The sequence below is a fragment of the Seriola dumerili genome, unplaced genomic scaffold (assembly GCF_002260705.1).
Source record: "Seriola dumerili isolate Sdu_G_001 unplaced genomic scaffold, Sdu_1.0 BDQW01000866.1, whole genome shotgun sequence".
Classification (NCBI taxonomy): Eukaryota; Metazoa; Chordata; class Actinopteri; order Carangiformes; family Carangidae; genus Seriola; species Seriola dumerili.
Window position 1 is genome coordinate 64,012 of NW_019175121.1, and position 19,839 is coordinate 83,850.

Consider the following 19,839-nt stretch of genomic DNA (forward strand, 5'->3'; position numbering starts at 1 on the left):
TGTAAAATCTGAAAAACCCCCCCACCCCCCCGTTTCAGTTTTAGTTGACCCCCCCCCCCCCGTAGAGGTCAGATCAGGGGTGTGGTCTGGTTCAGGTGTGGAGGTGTGTCATGTGACCTTACATGTTGATGAGGTGGATTTTCGCCTGAAGTCCTTCAGCTCCTCGGTTGTTGGTGCTGCCACCTGAGAACAGCTTCAACTTCAGGAAGGTGAACCTGAAACACAGAGAGAGAACACCTGAACACAGTCCAGGACCAGTATCAGTCTAGGACCGGTATCAGACCCAGCTGGAGCACTCACCACTTGAGGCGACACTGGATCCAGGATCTGGTTCCGACCTGCTGACTGATCTCCTTCCAGGGCAAGTTGTTCCACAGGTGGTCTCTGGTCAGAACTGGACCTGCAGGATTCTGCTGGGCCAACACCTCCAGGTGAGCCTTCAGAGCTCGTTTCAACCTGGACTCTTCATCTGGACTCCACAACCCACGACCTGGAGCTGCACATGGACACAGATCAGTCCTGAACTGGATCCTGCTTTAAAATATTTTGAAGGTGACAGACACAAAAGATCTGGAGCAGGTGTGGTAGCTGTAGACCCTGACCCAGCCTCAGACCTGCACCGTCCCAGCCAGAGTCCAGACAGAGACATCTCACTGCTGAAGTCACAGTCCTGGTCTGAGGCAGATCTGGTTTTAGTCTGAAGGATCTGGAGTCACACCGGCTCAGGGTTCAGGGTGTTTACCGATGGCGGCGAAGCGTTTCTCCAAGGCGTAAGCGCTGCGGTCCATCTTCTTAGCGATCGTCCTCCAGTCGTTACCGTGGAGGTTCTGAAACTTTATCAGAGAACGCATCTCCTCCTCTGAGAACCTGAAAGAAGACACCCACATCAGAGGGTTCCACAGGTAGAACACTGAGATACAGGGGGTTCTTCAGATAGAATATAAAGATACAGGGGGTTCTTCAGGTAGAACACTGAGATACAGGGGGTTCTTCAGATAGAATATAAAGATACAGGGGGTTCTTCAGGTAGAACACTGAGATACAGGGGGTTCTTCAGATAGAATATAAAGATACAGGGGGTTCTTCAGGTAGAACACTGAGATACAGGGGGTTCTTCAGATAGAATATAAAGATACAGGGGGTTCTTCAGGTAGAACACTGAGATACAGGGGGTTCTTCAGATAGAATATAAAGATACAGGGGGTTCTTCAGGTAGAACACTGAGATACAGGGGGTTCTTCAGATAGAATATAAAGATACAGGGGGTTCTTCAGGTAGAACACTGAGATACAGGGGGTTCTTCAGATAGAATATAAAGATACAGGGGGTTCTTCAGGTAGAACACTGAGATACAGGGGGTTCTTCAGATAGAATATAAAGATACAGGGGGTTCTTCAGGTAGAACACTGAGATACAGGGGGTTCTTCAGATAGAATATAAAGATACAGGGGGTTCTTCAGGTAGAACACTGAGATACAGGGGGTTCTTCAGATAGAATATAAAGATACAGGGGGTTCTTCAGGTAGAACACTGAGATACAGGGGGTTCTTCAGATAGAATATAAAGATACAGGGGGTTCTTCAGGTAGAACACTGAGATACAGGGGGTTCTTCAGATAGAATATAAAGATACAGGGGGTTCTTCAGGTAGAACACTGAGATACAGGGGGTTCTTCAGATAGAATATAAAGATACAGGGGGTTCTTCAGGTAGAACACTGAGATACAGGGGGTTCTTCAGATAGAATATAAAGATACAGGGGGTTCTTCAGGTAGAACACTGAGATACAGGGGGTTCTTCAGATAGAATATAAAGATACAGGGGGTTCTTCAGGTAGAACACTGAGATACAGGGGGTTCTTCAGATAGAATATAAAGATACAGGGGGTTCTTCAGGTAGAACACTGAGATACAGGGGGTTCTTCAGATAGAATATAAAGATACAGGGGGTTCTTCAGGTAGAACACTGAGATACAGGGGGTTCCGCAGGTAGAACATAAAGATACAGGGCGATCTGCAGGTAGATCATAAAGATACAGGGGGTTCTGCAGGTAGAACATAAAGATACAGGGGGTTCTGCAGGTAGAACATAAAGATACAGGGGGTTCCGCAGGTAGAACACTGAGATACAGGGGGTTCCGCAGGTAGAACATAAAGATACAGGGGGTTCCGCAGGTAGAACATAAAGATACAGGGGGTTCCGCAGGTAGAACATAAAGATACAGGGGGTTCCGCAGGTAGAACATAAAGATACAGGGGGTTCTGCAGGTAGAACATAAAGATACAGGGGGTTCTGCAGGTAGAACATAAAGATACAGGGGGTTCCGCAGGTAGAACATAAAGATACAGGGGGTTCTGCAGGTAGAACATAAAGATACAGGGGGTTCCGCAGGTAGAACATAAAGATACAGGGGGTTCCGCAGGTAGAACATAAAGATACAGGGGGTTCTGCAGGTAGAACATAAAGAACAGAAACATTATTTGGTGGTTGGACCTCTGACCTTCCCATGTGATTCCTCTCGTCAAAAATCTTCTTGGCTCTGGTGTGAACCTGATGACACGTCCGAGGGATCCCCTCAGCTGAGAGGCAGACAGGTGGAGAGAGAGAGATGGAGAGATGGAATAAAGTACTTTCCATCAGTGACAGTCCATGTGATCAGCTGATGATGATGATGACGATGATGTATAGACGTACCAATCCTCTCCAGGAAGTGATGTTGTACTCTCAGCTTCCTGATCTCCACCTCCTGCTCTTTGTACCTCTGAGGAAACAGAAGCTGATTGGCTGAGCTGATGCCTGTCAGAGCCAGGAAGTCTGAGACGTTCTGTCTGATTCGCAGATTCTCCTGCTGAGAGCACCGCCCCTGACGCAGAGACACACCTGGAGGAACAGGTGTGTCTGAAGTATTAGTACCTTGCTGTCTGAAGTGCTTGCAGTATTAGTACCTTGTCTGAAGTGTTTGCAGTATTAGTACCTTGCTGTTTGAAGTTCTTGAAGCGCTGCAGGTCGTATCTGAGCAGTTTATTGATCTCATCGACTGATTTTTTCTTGACGTCTGGAACAAACTCCTGCAGCTCCTCCACCAACGCCCAGTCCACCCTACAACAAAGAGGAAGACTTCATCCTATAGGCTGTAGTAGGGCTGGGCGATAAAACGATAGAGATAATTATCACAAAATAACTTATATAAGACATGGTCGATACAATGTCGATAGGCAGGTGACAGACAACACAAACAGCCAATGATAATGAGAATAGCGTTGCGCCGAACCAATCATGTGGCTGGAATAGATTAGATTTTTGTTGATCAGAATTAAGGTTGTAGTTTATAATATATACCTATTTTATTTATTTTTCACAGTATATTTGTCATGTTAAACTTCTGACAAAAAAAAACATTTAAACCAAAATGAACCTGATGTCTTTACATCTCGCTGAGGAGTAAGTAGGAACCTTTAAGCTTGACAGAAAAACAGAGTTTTATTTATATCGTAGTTTATATTATAGTATTACATTATTTACCTTATAACATTACGACTTTTATCTCAAAACGTTACGACTTCTTTCAGATATTTGATGTTATTTTCACGTGTTCACATTACAAGAAAATAACTCACTGATCTTCATCTACAGCTGCTCTTCCTTTCTTTGTCTTCCTCACCCCTCCTCTTCTTCCTGTCATCATCCTCCTCTCCTCTTTCTTCTTCTTCTCGTACTTTATCTCAGTGTTGTCCATTTCTATGGAAACCGAGGAGCCTGTTTCTCTGTTGTTATGGTTTGTTACGGAGACGACAGTGACATCACTCAGTTCGTTCTTGTGTTTCTTCTTCTTCTTCTTTTTTTCTGTCTCCCTGGTTTCTACAGCGGCCTCCAACTCCTTCTCCTCTGCTCCTCCCTCCTCCGGCCTCTCCTTTCTCTTCTTTTTCTTCTTTGTTTTTTTCTCATTCTGGTTGTTTGTCTCTTCATCGGCAGGAGGAGGAGTAGTAAGAATGACCATGTCCTCCTCCTCCTCCTTTTGTCTCTTCTTCTTCTTCTTCTTCTTCTTCTCTACTCTCTCAGGTGTGTCCATGTCGACAGGAACAGGAGATTCCTCCAGACTCTCTGACCTCCTCTTCCTCTTCTTCTGTGGGGAGGGAAAGAGGGAGTCTGTAGGAGGAGTCATGATGGGAGGAGATGAAGGTGGAGGGGCACAGGTGATGCTGTAGATCAGTTTGTTTTTGAAGCTGAAACAGAGGAAACAAAAAAAGTCAGTTCAGTCTGAACACAAGTCCACCTGTCTCAGCTGAGGTGGATCGAGGTCCAGCCTTACAGAGCAGCTTCACTCTGAATCCACTTCCTGAGTTGAGTGGGTTCAGGCCCAGAGGATCAGGTTCAGGCCCAGGTTCAGGTCCAGAGGATCAGGTTCAGGTCTGGAGAGCAGGAGGTTGTCTTCGGCTGTGTCCATACAACTATGTTTCCATTTTAAAACGGTACTTTGAAATCAAATTAAACAAAACATCTGAAAAAACATTTCACATGACCATCCACCTACACTGAGCATGTGCAAGCTGGTGTAAACAGGAAGTAGATTGTCTCCTCTGCAGTTGGTTAGTTACAGTAAATCCTCTGAAGGAGGAACAGCAAAGACAGTTTCTGTCTGTCCACACTGCAACACAACACCAGGTTTTTCAAAAGTAAAACAACCAGAGGACGAAGAAGAGATGAGACTGAAAGCACAGGTTAAGGTGAGTATGTGTGAAACTCACTCACTCACTCACTCACTCACTCACTCACACACACACACACACACTCATACACTCACTCACTCACACACACACACACACACACTCATACACTCACTCACTCACTCACTCACTCACACACACACTCACACACTCATACACTCACTCACTCACACACACACACACTCACACACTCATACACTCACTCACTCACACACACACACACACTCTCTCTCTCTCTCTCTCTCTCTCTCTCTCTCACTCTCTCTCTCTCTACCTGTAATCAGTTGATCGATGCTGCTCCCGCCAGACTTGAAGTGGTGGATAAAGATGATGAGTCAGAGTCAGAGTCAGAGCGATGACCCCTCCCCCCACCCAGATACAAAGTCAGACCCACACCAGCTTCCTGCAGAAACGTTCTGGACTCTGTGGTTCAGCAGGTTCCCCTGGTCTGACCTGGTCTACACAGAACCCGGGTTCTGAGGTCACTTTGATTCGGAGTTTAACTCGCCTCTCTCACCGCCCTGCTGCTGCACACGGTCGGACGGCGACACGCTGCTTATTTACTTCCTAATTGATAGCAGCGCATGCGCGCGGTGCGTCACAGAGCGTCGGGTGAGGAGCAGAGGTCTCACTCTGACTGAGTTTCCGGATCCCCTTTATACAGACAGCGGTAACAGAACCTTCCCGTCTTTTTAAAGTCATTTTAACCCTCTGGCTTTGTTCAAAATCACTATCCACTCAGCCAGAGATTTTTTATGTTTTTTTCTATTTTTACTGCATAAAGTTTTTAGCTAACATCAGTTCTTGTCATAAGTTTAAAATATCCATTCCTTTTTCATTTTTTAACCCTTCAAATGCCAGTTTGTTTGCACAATGCACTTGTTGAAAAACAACCTAAAAAATGACCATTTTCTATATTCTCAGTGCTACTGGATTTTCTTGTATTATTAATAGCACACTCTGAGATATGCAACTGATTAACAACAACACTGATAATTATGCATTGTTATTTTTGTGCAGGGAAAGCAAAGTAGATAAAACTCCCACTCAGCGTGTTCGTGGCCAAAAATGGCCACCTCCTGTTTGCATTCCCAAAATGCTGTAAAATTAATATATATTAAAAGATTTTTCCACTCTCCGACTTGATTTTTTAAATTTGCATGAGTCCTGGTCATGAAAACCAAAATTTCATTCAAATTCAGAATTTTAACCCTTTAAATGCCTGTTAGATCACATAATGCTAATTTATTTATTTATTTATAAAGGGAAAAAAACATAAAATCAATGTTTTTTTTTTACCAAATAATACATGCTACCTGATTTATTTTTTAACCATCATTGCAGCTAAATGTATGTCAATAATTAGCAGTATCAGTTATTTTTATGCATCATTACTTTTTTGTGCAGTGACAGAAAAACAGAAAAACTCCCAACTAGCATGTTCATGCAAATGGCCATCTCCTGTTTGCTTTTGCAAAATGCTATACAAACACTACTGAAAATATTTGCTACTTTCACTACTTACATTTTTTATTTTGGCATCAGTCCTGATCATGAAATCCAAAATTTTAATCAATTCCAGAATTTTAACCCTTTAAATACCAGTTAGATTACATATTACCACTAACTTTTCAGGGAAAGAAAGAGAGAAAGTTGTCATTTTTTTCATCATATAATTGATGCAACCTAATATTTTTTAGTCATCATTGCAGGTCAGTACCAGTAACAGTAACACAGTTTTTTTTTTTTTTTTTGCATTATTACTTCTTTTGAGCAGTGACAAAAAAGACAAACTCCCACTAGTGGCCAAAAATGGCAATTTATTGTTTGTTTTTACAAAATGCTAAGAGAATGTGTTGTTTCAGTGAGTGTGTGTGTGTGTGTGTGTGTGTGTGTGTGTGTGTGTGTGTGTGTGTGTGTGTGTGTGTGTGTGTGTGTGTATGCACCTGTGTGTGTGCATGCTCAAGGGCAGCAGGATGTGCAAACCACAGTAGAGTGGTCCTTGCAGACACACTTTCCACAGCTGGAGCAAGTGGTTGCCGTTCTTCTCCTGTAGGTGCACAGTTCGTACCTTCTCCTCATTTTGCTGGCGGGCTGTGGGTCACGCTCTGATTCAGACTGCTGTATCTCAGCAACAATGGCAGCAGTAATGGTCACCAGCATGTGCCCCAGCTCTTCCAGGAACACCCTTCGTTGGTAGGTTTTAGAGGACTCCCACTCAGGATGGACTGAATTCCACAGGACAAAGGCAGGTAATCCACACCGCCTTTGCATTTTTTATGAAAATAACAAAGCTACAGATGCTTTCAACATGTGCATCAAAGCCAAGTTTGCCGGGGAAATTTATTTCACTCTATCTTGCAAATACATATTGTGCTGCAATTTCATGCACAGGCACAATTTTTTTCATGCACAAACACAAACCATTATCTGACATCCTTAAGATCACACCTATGTCAAAATTGTGTCATTCATTCGCTCCATTGGAGGGCAGTAAGCCATCATACACCCCTATTGGAAACTAAGAATATTACATGTCATTCTCCCTTGGCCAAAAATGGATAAATGAAATAATCTGGTAGAAAACATTAAAAACTACAATTTTCAAGCGCTGAGTTCAGAATGAAAGCTATTTTATCTAAATTGTATGATTTAATACTGTAAATAACAAGGAATTAAACAATGTAGTTTCAATTGGCCAGAAGTGGCCATGATGGAGCCAAGTTGTACAATTGAATGTATACAGTATATTATTCATATATTTATAGAGCTGAAGTTGAAAATTAAAAAATCTGAAAAAAATCCAGACCCTTGGGAAATTTCATTCCATATGCATTAACACAGCTAAAATGGTCAAAAAAAGAAAGTGAACTGGACACAAATGGCCAGCATAGAGCCCAGAGGGTTAATCAGAATTGTTGGAGTCGTTTGTGCATTGTGTTCATCGGTATGTGTGTATATGAAAATAATGCATTCACTTGTTGTAGTTCCCTAATTTGCACAGTAGGTGGTATGTGGAGTATGGGGAAGGTACAAGTAAATCAGGAAGTAATCACTGAGCAGGTGTGAGGTGTGTTGCTTACCGGTGGATGCACACAGTTTTCGGACCGTCAAGTGTAGCATGGCCGACCATTGAGCTTTTGTTTCATTTTCATGCAAGTTATTAATGGATATAAATACATGTAGGTGGACGTATGGTTTACTGTGATGGATCACAAGATGAAAATAAACACTTTGATTATTGCTGCACAGACGTTCGTGGTATGACTTAATCAACTCGCTGAGCAAAGGAGACGCGTCAATCAGGCAAGTCACGGTATAGCAGCCCCTCTGTGGCTTGTAGGTTTTTTGTTTTAAGTCAAGTCACAATAAGAATTCATCGATTGATTTGGTTTCTGATAGCTCTTTCTTCATTTGTTAAAAAGTTTTTCCAAACATGTAAAATCCATTTAGATGCTAAATGTTAGCTGAGGTTGTTGTGTCCACACTGTCCTGCTGTTTTATCACTTACAGTTTATTTAAACTTCTTTCTTTTCACATTAAACTCTGATCCTGTATTTGTACTTCCTGTTTCAAACCATCAACACTTTTAAACTCCAGCAGAGACAATGAGGACAGACAGCAGGACCTGACATTAAAGGACCTGTTTGTAAGGCTTTGCTAAGGCTACATAGCTAACATTAGCATTAGCAGCTGTTTACTTACCAGTCTAGGAGAAATGATGTGAGTTCAGCATCAAACTTCATTCATTTACTCACCAACAGCCAGTGCTTACAATGCTAACTTCTCTTCTTCTATTGAAGTTAGCATGCTAACCAGATAGCTCTCTGATACTGAGTGACTGTCCAGAGGACATATTATAACCTCTCATATTGTAAACACAACAATGGCTAAAGCTCTTGACAAGACTGGTGAGTGAACAGCTGTTTATGCTAACATTAGCCATGTAGCAATAGCTGAACTTACAGATAACTCATAATGTCCAGCTTCTTTTAACTAGACCTGACCTTTTACCTTCAGCTCAGCTTCTTCCATCCTTAATTTCTTCCTCTGAACAGAAACAAACTCTGATGTGTTTGTTAGATAAATATTTTAAATCAGAACCATGTTAAAATATGTGACAGTTTCTACTGAAGTTACAGTTTAAATCTCCATATTCACTACAGGACATAGGTAAAGGTAGAGCAGGTTCAGGTCTTAACTAGTCCTGTTTCTGTTGGATCATCTGCTCTTCATTATAAAGTCCAAACACCAGGAGAGTGTGGGCTGCAGGATTCATAGTTTCTCAACATGAGGTCCAAGACCCTGAGGGGTCATCTGATGGTAAACGGTTTTTAAAAAAGATCAGAACAGATGTGTGCTTTGATGTGATCGATGTGGTGGAAATGTGCAGCTAGCAGAACATACCAGAACCTGAACCTGGAAGACTCTGTAAGGCATGGGCATAGGTTTGCATATGGATGGTAGGGACATGTCCATTCCAATATTTTGGTAGGACAGAAATGTCCCTACAAATATTTGAGTGAACTTGCTCACACTATGTTTGGTGTAAAATCATATTAGATCATTTTGATGTGCCCTCCAAGAGGCTACATCTCCAAGATGCCTGATTTAGGCATGTTAGCATTTGATTGGCTGAAAGGGCAGCACTATCTGAAGGCTCACATCATGTGAGAATATCACACTGCACTAGAAAAATGTCAACTGGAAAAAGGTTCATCTTCAGATCAAACAGACTATTACGGTTTATCAATGAATTACTAACTTACATTTTACGTAGCCGTAATCCACGTATTCTGATGTTAACTTGTAAATTATTATACATGGAACACATGATAATATCTTAAAGTTTTAGTTTTTGATCTGATACTGTTAGTTCGATTTAAATTAAATTCATATCTTATATGTTATGCCCTTGCAGTAAGATCTTGATTCTGGGTTCTCCTTTGTTTTGTGGAGACAGCAGGACAGACATACTCAGTTTAATGTTGGTCAGAGAGAGTGACCTTCTAATCATCAGTAGTTCTACAGTTACATTAACACAAGAGCCAACACAATGGGTCACGTATACAGCTACTCTTCCTCTGCAGGTTTTTGTTGGTGCGTTCCTTCCACCATGACTCTCAGTTAACAATGTGTCACTGGCGCCAGGATGTGGTTCACGTCTCACACATTAAGACATGGTCCAGCTTACAGAAACGTGGACTCAACAGGAGACCTTTAAGTCCTGGCGTCAAACCCAGATTCTAGGCCAGCAATGGCTGACAAAACCGATTGCACAGTAAGAACACAGCTGGCTGGTCTCAGATCAGACCTTCACCCTGTTTGAACTCAGGTTTGTGCTTGGAATCAACAAGCAGAAGAGTCATCCACAACAACACAGTCTGGATCCTGGTTCCGGTCTGAAACCTGTGGCCGTACTGATTCACAAAAACCCTGTCCCTGTGCTCTCAGACCCTGATCTTCAGAAGTGATGGCGGCGATGGGGGTAGGAGCCATTGGAGTCTGCGTCATCATCATCATCCTCATTGTGTGTCATCAGCAGTGAGGCCCTCTGCTCATCCATCCTCCTGGATTGAACTCTCTGGATCAAGCTGAAGAAATCCTCCTGACCTTCAGGAACGGATCCAATCACATCATCCAGATCAGGAAGGGGGCACCTCTGGTCCTCCATCCTGTCAGACTGCAGACAGACAGAGAGATTGGTCAGTGAAACCCTCCATGACCCCACATGATGACCCTGGTCAGACCCTGCATTTTCCTTTGTTAAACTACACCTATTCCTTGTTCCCTCAGTGCACCTGAAACCAGTTACCAGTGTAATCCTCCAGTGCTGGTTAATGATCAGAGACAGCAGGTTAACAAGACAAAAAACTAGCAGTCCCCAGCAGAGCAGACTATCTATCTACATATCTATCTATCTGTAACCTCTTCCTTGCTCCTACCTGTTCTTTTATCCTTCCTGTATCCTATATACTGTACCTACCTTGTATCCAGTTTATTCTTGTACCCTGTTCTTACTTGTTCGTTTACCCTGAACCTTTACAGTTGGCAACATGAACAAGGGCTGTAAAAACCACAGTAACAAGCAGGTTTCTAAACCAGGGTACAGGCAGGTTGTCACAGCCTGCTCTGCCTTCCCCTGCGGCTTCAGTAATTTTCCCCCTCCCCCACCTCTGTCTCACTCCGACCACCAGCCACACCTACCTCATCAGTTACACCTTGGGCTCCCAGCTGCATCTCATCGCTCATTAAGCCAGTATATATGCATCCCCGGTTCATTCACTCATTGCCAGATTGTTCTTTGTACCCATGCAAGAATTTCCAGTGGTTGTCTCTGGACTGACTTCCTGGTATCGACTCCACTCGTCCCTGACCATCTTGCCTCGTCTCTGCTCTGGTAAACGCCTCAGCCTTCTGTCCCCAATCACAAGTTCTGCCTGTGCTCTTCCTGGTTACTGTCTGCCTGTGCCTGTGGCTGTTTGGCGTTCTCCAGCTCTGACGTTGCAGTGGTTGTCTTGTGAGTACCCCTGCTGGTTTCCTGATCCTTTGTCTGACTCCGATTACCTGCCTGCCTGCTCCTTCCTGGTTCGACTGCCCCACTGACTGCTCACCTGGTTCTGATCCTCCTGCACCCTTGACTATGTCTCCAGCCTGCTCCCTAACAGTACCGTTGGTGCCTGGTGAACTTTCCCCAGTGTGTGCGAGTTCAGGCACCTCGATCCACGCACCTGACTCACGACTCTCCAGCCCCGGCCCCCGGGTCCACCCCAAACCCCAAGAGATTTGTCCTGTGTAGTAACCTGAACTATACTATTGTGCATCTGCTCCCCCTCATTCCAGCAAATAAAAGTCATTACCAATCTTACCTGTGGTGTTTTGTGCTGCAGTTGGGTCCTACCAACACCTGTTACACGCGTACGGGGTAAAGGGTGCCTGTTTAATACCAACTGATTCCAGTTACATTCATGTAATCCAACCTGGTGGTCTAGATTCTTGTCTCCTGCTTGTTTCTGAACTAAAATTGTCACTTTTGTGCCTCAAACCAAATGAGGTTTGTTTATTGAACTCTGGGAATTTAACCTGAGACACTGAAGACAGACATGAGTGTAATTACCTTTTTAGCCCTAAAAACGGACTTTATTAACACACAATATTTACATGTGACATGTTACCTGGTAGTGTATTAACATGTAGTAGAAGTCCAAAACGGGCAGGTGGGGCTGGTCGGGGCTGCAGGCCCCACACAGAGCAGCCGATCCTGGATCAGGAAGCAGACTGATGCTGGCTCTCTGGTCATCCAGTCTCTGACTCTGTGACTCCAGAATCAGATCTAACAAGGCCTCCGACTCCTCCTGCTGGCTGCTCCTGTGCTACAACAAGGAACAGTCAGGTTTATTAGAGAGTGAAGAGTTACTGGGTCCACGTTCTCATTTTCAGTGTTGGTGACTGAAACCACCACAGACTGAAACAATAATTCAGGGGAGCGTGTCTATGTTCCCACAGCTCTATGTTAAGAAATATGGGACCATAGGGTTTCCTTCTGAGAAAAATCTTAGGCCTTGTCCACATTAACCCGGGTAAATATAAAAATGCACATTCACAATGAAAACGATCTCCATCCACACTAATCGTTTTTAGAACGCTTTGCATCCACGCTCCGCGGCGTCTTCACATTTATCCACCTCAGCGATCGTTTTTGTAAAGCTTCGTTTTCAGTTTCGGAATTCACCGTTCTAATGTGGACGGAAGGGCTAACCGGATAAATATTACCCGGGTTAGTGTGGACATGGGCTTATGGGAACATATAAGACTGTGGGAAAATAGAGCCTAATTTTCAAAACATTCTTAGAAATGTGGGAACATAGGGCTGACCCCAATTCAGGCCACCCTCACAAACCATCAGACCTCATCAGGCAACCCCCTGTTTGTTTATGTAAGTGGTGTCAGACTAGTTCTAGATTTGGCTGCTGTGTTCATCTGAGAGGAAAATGATCCAGATTAGTAAAGACAAAAGTTTGTGACTGAGCAACAAATATGAGAAACATTTAATTTATAAACTTCATTTTTAAAACAAAAAAAACATTTTAGAGCAAAAGATGCGCTTCTGCGTTGAAAGAATGAATCCATGTTCTTCTGACTTCACTCCACTAATAAACGTTCGTCACATGTTGAAACCTGATTGATCAGCACTTTAAAAATCTGTGTTTAGAACTACAGGTGTTACTGTTGCAGCAGGGGAGACTTACCTTGCTCCTGTTAGCAATAGTTCTGGTGCTGGAGCTCAGGGCAGAACCAAGGCTCTGACTTTGGGGTCTGGTGGCGCTGGAGCTGCATTCAGGACCAGACCCTAGAACAGGAGTCACAAGACCCCCAAGGGTCCTGAGGGGTGAGGTGGAGACTGAGGTCCTGCTGCTGGGAGCAGTGTGCGCCTTGGGAAGAGGACTGGAGTCCCTGGGACTGTGGCGTCCCAGTTCTGCATCCATACCACCATTCTGGTGAGGGGTGGGAGAACTTTTGGGAACTACTCCCGCAATCCTGCCATTCTGATGAGAAGGTAAACCAGAGAGCTCTTTGTCAGCCATGATGGAGCTGTTAGTGTGTGGGCAGGGCCAATGTTGGTGATGTCATCAATGGGAGGGTCTAAACCTACACAAGAGAATATAGTAGAACAGGAAATGAGAGGCAAAGTTACAGATCAGGTAACTGTAATTCAACCACAGCTCTGTAGTCTACACTGGAGAACAGCTGTAGCCCCCTGCCACACCTGGATAGTCTTCATGGAGACCAAGGGGAAGCAGAAAAGTCTCCATTTTTGGTGCTCGAAAACTGAGGAGTTGTGTGGACGTGAGGAGGAAACATGAAGGTATTTTTGGTGCAAAACAACTGAGCACCTGTGATAGTGGAAGTAGTAGTTGTATAAAATAGTCACTGTAGCAAAAAATTTGAGTGTATGAGTTTCTTAATGCAATGAAGGATTTGAGGTGTAACAGTTGTGTTGTGTTTGTGGGAGAGAAAAAATCTACAAGTGTGCAACTCCTCAAGCATCTTTTCTCTGTGACCTCAAATTTACTGACACATGACTGTTTAATACAACTACTAATTCCACTGTCACAGGTGCTCAGTTGTTTTGCACCAAAAATACCTCCATAGAAACTTAGCAAAAGAGATGCTTTTTAAAATATAACATAGTCGTGTGAATGGAGCCAAGGAAAGCAGCTGGTCTCTCTGAGACCTGTGACACTGGTCCCAGTCCAGAAAAAGCTCCAGGACCCTGATTGGACCTGCAGTGGTGAGCTGCAGAACATGGACCCATTCAAATGGATGTGAAGGGTACATGTAAGACCTGGACCAGATCCTGTCTGTTCAGGACCGGAGTTAATGTTCCTCAGTGTGGCCATAGAGACACAAACTGAGGAGCAAACAGTGAGCAGGCTAGTCTCAGTCCTGGTCTCCGGAGACCAGCTCTGGTCTGGAGTCATTCAGCTTCAGCAGAAGTAGGTCAACAACACAAAAGCTCAGTCTAATCACACACACACACACACACACACACACACACACACACACACACACACACACACACACACGGTGGCACTGTGTCCCTGGTCTTTTAAATGTTAGCGTCTCTTCAGCTCCACCTGGTGGCTGTCAGAGAAAACGACACAGACAGTTTGTAATGACACAGAAACTCGTCAGCTTCAAAACTTCAGTCTCAACAGACGACTCTCAAAGTTTCACTTCTCTTAGTTTCTCTGAAAAAAACTCTTTGTCTACCAAAACAAAAACAACAAGACGACAAATTACGTTTGAATAAACATTTTTCTGTCTGAGTTACCTCAACGTCCCAATGCTCTCTCCTCGTCTCCTCGTCTTCAGCTGCTTTTCTCTTCTCTTTCTTTCCTTCGCTCTCGTCTTGTTCAGTGAAATCTCTCTATCAGCTGGTCGACGCTCACACACACTGAGACACACACACACACACACACACACACTGAAACACAATGAAAGAGAAAGAGGGCAAACTCCCCCTCTGGGCTTTCATCACAGTTACCATAGTAACCAAAGAGAGGCTCCAAATCCTGCCTCCCTCTGTCCAAACACACACACACACATTCCTGCATTGTTGAGGTCCATTCAGTCGAAGTTAGAGAATGCTGCTCTTCTGCTGTGGGCCTCACAAATACACACACGCGCGCACACAAACACACACACACACACACACACACACACACACACACACACACACACACACACACAGATCTATGTGTGTTCAGCAGAGTGGACTCAGTCACAAGTACTAACTTTGTGCAGTTAGTGTGTCACAATAAAAGTACTTCCTGTGCAGTAAACTGTCTCCTGTGAGTATCAAAGTGCAGCACTGTTGAAACCACAGAAGAAGACACAGATGATGTCACACTCCATAGTTCGTTAGCCTCATTAGCACAAAAACAACAGAAATAAATAAAGGTGTTACCAAGGCAACGGCTCAATCCACCTGATGCTGCTGTCAGTCATCCAGACACCATCACTCTGCTGCCGCAAAGATAGATAGATCTGCTGACAAGAAAACAGCAAAGGAGAATAAGAACAAGAGGCAAGAAGAAGAAAGAGAAGGGGACGAGAGACAACAAGAGAAGAAGAGAGGAAGAAGATGAACAGCAGAGAAGTGAAGGAATACCTGTCTCACCACCTCGTCCCTCAGTTGCTGGAGGTGAGACAGTTTTAGTTTGGGTGTGATTTTTTTTTCTTATCAATAGACAAGTGCTTTAAGGTGAAAACAGGCCCAAAGGACAATGGGCATACATGTCCCACACTGTAGGAGCAGCTGAACAGCAGGGGGTACGGTTGTTCTGTCAAACCTGACATACCTGTATAAACAACAGCTGATAAGACACGTCACAGCAACATCACATGACTCTTTTGAGTCTTCTGAGGAAGACAGCAATTGAAACATGTCAAGGTAAAAAACACCTTAAAGCACTTGTCTATCGATAAGAAAAAAGTATAAATAAGTGCAGTGGAGACAAGATGAACCTTTCTGGAATAGTACAGGTGTGAGCTGCTCTGTTGTGATGATAATCAAACAGGAGATCCTGATACACTATCAAACACTGTTTTATAAGATTATAGTGTAATTATCATTTACAGTCAGATCAGATTGGGAACATGATACAGTCAGACTGTGTTCTTCTGTAACCCTAACATTCACATTTACATTTTTTACATTTACAGACAGACTGTGAGACAGACAGACAGGCAGACAGACAAACAGATAGACAGGCAATGAGAAAGTCTGACTGTATCTGTCTCTCAGAGTCTGTTGACAGGTCTTCTGTATCATTGTCCTGACAACCCTGTCAGTTTTCTGCATGGCTGCCTGATCAGGACTAGACAGCTGGGGGGTCCTGAGGCCATCACCTGGGACACCTTCATCCACCTGGACAGAGACGAACTGAGACCTGGACCCCCAAGAACATCAACCTCCCCTGTAACACCCTCTGTGTCCCTGTTACCCCCTTTAATTCCCCAAGTGCCCCCAACATCGACGGTTGCCCAACTCACACAATGACCCTCCATTAAACCCAACACATCTGTTGTAGCCCCACTGACACCATCAGTTTCCTCTGGACCCACCAAAACAACTGTTGAACCCAGAGTCCTCCTTCCTGCTCCACCTGAACCTGCAGGAACTCAACCTGCCTCCCAACTAGTCCCGCCTCCTGTCCAGACTGAGTCGAAGGAAGAAGACACAAAGACTGGCAGTTCAGAGGGTAAGAGCCTCCTCTGGTCGAAGTAAAAACATGAATTCAGGGTCCAGACAGTTACAGGAGACGTCTGCAGATCAACTCTGGGATGAGATTTAGTGTTAGAGAAGAAGAGTGTGACTCCAAAGCTTCATCATCGTCTTTTATTTTCCCGTTTGCTGAACCTGCCCCCACCACCCATCCCAACTCCTCCTCCTCCTCCTGGTCTTTCTCGTTCTCCAGTCTGGTCTCAGCTCTCCATAGACTCGGACTCTGACATGACGGAGAGTTCTGGACTCCTGCAGGAAGTCAGCATCCTCCCTCCTCAGAGACCACGCCCCGTCATCATCTTCATCATTGGTGAGAGAACAAAACACATAACCAGTACAAACCAGAACCAGTTAGAGGTCTGAACCTGGGCCATGAACCTGGGTCATGACTCTGGATCTTTCATGTCCACAGGTGGGCCAGGAAGTGGGAAGGGAAGTCAGACAGCAAGGTTAGTTCGCTGCTTCTGCCTCAGAGCCGTTTCATTGGACGATCTGCTCAGGAAGCAGCTGCTAAGCCACGCCTCCCCCAGCAGGAAGTGGGAGGTTATTTCAGAAATGATGAGTCACAGAGAGCTGGCAACACAGGTGAGTCCATCTAAACCTGAACCTGAACCTAAACCTGAATATGAATATGAACCTGAACCTGAACCTGAACCCATCCCTGACTGTAAATGAACCTGTGCTTACAGGAGAAGACGATCTCAGAGCTGAGGAGGCAGCTGATTGGTCAGAGGGAGGTCAGAGGGGTTGTTGTGGATGGATTCCCTCAAGACGTCCACCAGGCTCTTAGCTTTCAGGAGCAGGTACCGACCAAACAGATAGCATAGAAAAACAAACAGACAGGCAGACAACAGGTAGCTAACTCAGTTTGGGGTTCACCAATCAACTCTGCAGGGGCTCCACACAACGGGCCAGCTCCAGTGGGAAACTAATTAACTTAATTAAGTGAGTAATTAATACACAGTAACAAACAGATGATGTATGTTTGTAGTGAAGTCAGCTTCCCCCTGGTTCCCTCCATAAACAGCCAATTTGATTATTATAGAAAGTAATCATCCATTTCTGATCCTGACAGATTTAGTTCAGCAGGATCATCTTTGCTAATGAACATCTATGATGTTTGAAGCCTCAATACAATCAGAAGTAAACAGCTAATGTTAGCTTATAAACCAATAACACCAGGGTCACATGACTTCAGCGTCTCCTCCACTAAACTTCAGCTCGTAGTTTGATTCAGCTCTGACTCTTCTACTGAAGCTTTTCCTCCGACAGAGTTAGAGACAGTTTGTAGAGACACAACCAGGCTGTAAAGGTGGACTGGAGAGTTAACCAGGCTGTAAAGGTGGACCGGAGAGTTAACCGGCTGTAAAGGTGGACCGGTGAGTTAACCGGCTGTAAAGGTGGACTGGAGAGTTAACCAGGCTGTAAAGGTGGACCGGTCAGTAAAACAGTGGAAACATTAAACCCGCTCCCTCCCTGTGATCAGATTGGCTCTCCTGACCTGGTGATGCTGCAGCTCTGCTCCAATGAGACTGTAGCAGGGCAGTATTGTGAATAGGAAGTGACATCACACACAAGAGGAGGGAGGAGAGCCGTTACAAATGAGAGACACACTGAACTGCGAAAAAAAAAAAAAAGCTCAAAACAAAGGAGAAACCCCAAAGGAGGCTGAAGCAGAAACAGTGAGAGGACTCATGTTGACGAAGTGCAGAAAAGGAAAATGAAGGAAAAGAAACCAGTACGGGAATCTGGAACTGAAAAATCTGAAGTAAAACTGGAGGTGGAAAAGAAACACAAAAGAATAGGGAACAAAGGAATGCGGTTTAAGGAGAGCAGGATTGAGCTCGGGGAACAGGCGACATCTCAGGCCCGGTTTGGATCTCAGCAAAAACACCTCTCTCTGATCCAGGTTCAAAAGGCCGCAACTCCTTTCAAAGATAAGTCCCTTCACCCCTCATCTCCAGGCTCTCCAGCTGACTGCTCAACTCACCTGCCCCTCACATGCACACACACACTTATACTCATCCTCAAAACCCCCACTGACATTCCATTCATTCATTCATTCAATTGCATTCATTCTTTCCTACACCCTCTCACCCCATCCTCATATACCCAACCCACAAGGCCTCCTAGAACTGAACTGAACTGAACTGAAATGAACTGCAACTGAACTGAAATGAACTGAACTAGAAAACTGAACTGAAACTGAAATGCAAACTGAAATGAACTGCACTGAATGTGAACTCCTTCCACCTAAACTGAGCTAAACTGCTAGCCTGTTGATTATAGTTATTATGAGCGCCGATTACGGACACGTGAATTTTAATTCTGTGATTTGATATTTAATTTCTGTAAAATTGATTTCTAAAGACCAGTATTAAATGATTTAATTAACGATTGATGATGAATTTGTTTTTGTTGCTGACTGATTACTTTAAAGAAACCAGTATTAATGATTAATTTGAAATAGGATGATGATATTTGTTTGTGGTTGCTGGACTTATTTAAATATATGAATAGTTGAGGGACACCTGGTTATGTGATTTTTTGTAGCCCTGAAGTAGCGAGCAGCTGGGGTTTTGTGCTCTCTCTAAAGGGAATTAACTATAAATATTTAAATATTGATAGGTTTAAGATCGATTAAACTCTTGCCTGTCTTGGCGCCCAACCTTATTCTTATTTATAGAGAGCAGCTTCTACGCTTACAGAAATGGCGCCCAACGTGGGCCCTGAGCTTTTGCTTTTAATTACTCTGAACTTAACCCGCTAAGCTTAATTTGTCTCCTATCCTTTTGTATCTGTTTGGGGGGTAAATTTTGAAGTGAAGTGCCTTTGCTATCTACTATGGTTATGTGTTTTTATGCTTCGAACTGTTAATGTGTGTTGTTTGGGACTTTTGACCTTTAAGTGCTGTATTCTGTTTGGGACCTTTGATTACTCACTCTCACATTTATGGCTCACACACAACACTCCCCAACATCACCCTCTGTTACTCTGGAAATGGAAGCTCCAGATTGTTTCCAACTCCTTTTATCTCTATGGTTCAACGCTCTGGAGTTTGGGGCCCCACCTACAGACTTATTTCCTCACTTCCTAAGTCAAGCCTCAGGCTCATAATACTCTGAGGTCCATGAAACCCACAGATCCTTTCCCCCTTGGAAATCTTCCCTCGTTAATCAATCTCTTGCTTGCGGAAACGGAGGATGGGGCTCCTTTACATGATCCAGGAGGTTGGAGCTTTTAAACCTCACAGCTTACTTTCTCCTTTACTCTGCATCCCAGTTCAGTATGAACTCCACGGGCGATCCTACTCCTGCTCGGGATC

At 44.1% G+C, this 19,839-nt stretch overlaps 2 protein-coding genes across 2 annotated transcripts in view; one reads left to right on the top strand and one right to left on the bottom strand.

Annotated features, from left to right (window-relative positions):
* ttf1 (transcription termination factor 1) overlaps positions 1 to 3,888 on the bottom strand; it is a 7,585-nt gene extending 3,697 nt beyond the window's left edge. The window contains exons 1-7 of the mRNA XM_022766562.1: positions 3,617 to 3,888; positions 2,974 to 3,098; positions 2,694 to 2,879; positions 2,500 to 2,578; positions 743 to 867; positions 301 to 496; positions 123 to 215 (exon numbers count right to left, since the gene is read on the bottom strand). Of these exons, the coding sequence (XP_022622283.1) occupies positions 123 to 215; positions 301 to 496; positions 743 to 867; positions 2,500 to 2,578; positions 2,694 to 2,879; positions 2,974 to 3,098; positions 3,617 to 3,735 (923 nt within the window). The 5' untranslated portion in view covers positions 3,736 to 3,888. The remainder of the gene's footprint in view (positions 1 to 122; positions 216 to 300; positions 497 to 742; positions 868 to 2,499; positions 2,579 to 2,693; positions 2,880 to 2,973; positions 3,099 to 3,616) is intronic.
* An 11,483-nt stretch (positions 3,889 to 15,371) lies between these two features.
* LOC111237460 (adenylate kinase isoenzyme 5-like) lies at positions 15,372 to 18,072 on the top strand. The gene is made up of 7 exons (XM_022766563.1): positions 15,372 to 15,431; positions 16,035 to 16,208; positions 16,449 to 16,491; positions 16,708 to 16,824; positions 16,927 to 17,099; positions 17,204 to 17,317; positions 18,001 to 18,072. The coding sequence occupies exons 1-7, from the start codon at positions 15,372 to 15,374 to the stop codon at positions 18,070 to 18,072; spliced, it is 753 nt and encodes a 250-aa protein (XP_022622284.1).
* The last annotated feature ends 1,767 nt before the right edge of the window (positions 18,073 to 19,839 follow it).

Coding starts and splice junctions, on each gene's coding strand:
- LOC111237460 (XM_022766563.1), top strand. CDS start 15,372: ATGAACAGCAGAGAAGTGAAGGAATACCTGTCTCACCACCTCGTCCCT. Junction 15,432..16,034: donor TCGTCCCTCAGTTGCTGGAG/GTGAGACAGTTT, acceptor TCTGTCTCTCAG/AGTCTGTTGACAGGTCTTCT. Junction 16,825..16,926: donor CGTCATCATCTTCATCATTG/GTGAGAGAACAA, acceptor TCATGTCCACAG/GTGGGCCAGGAAGTGGGAAG.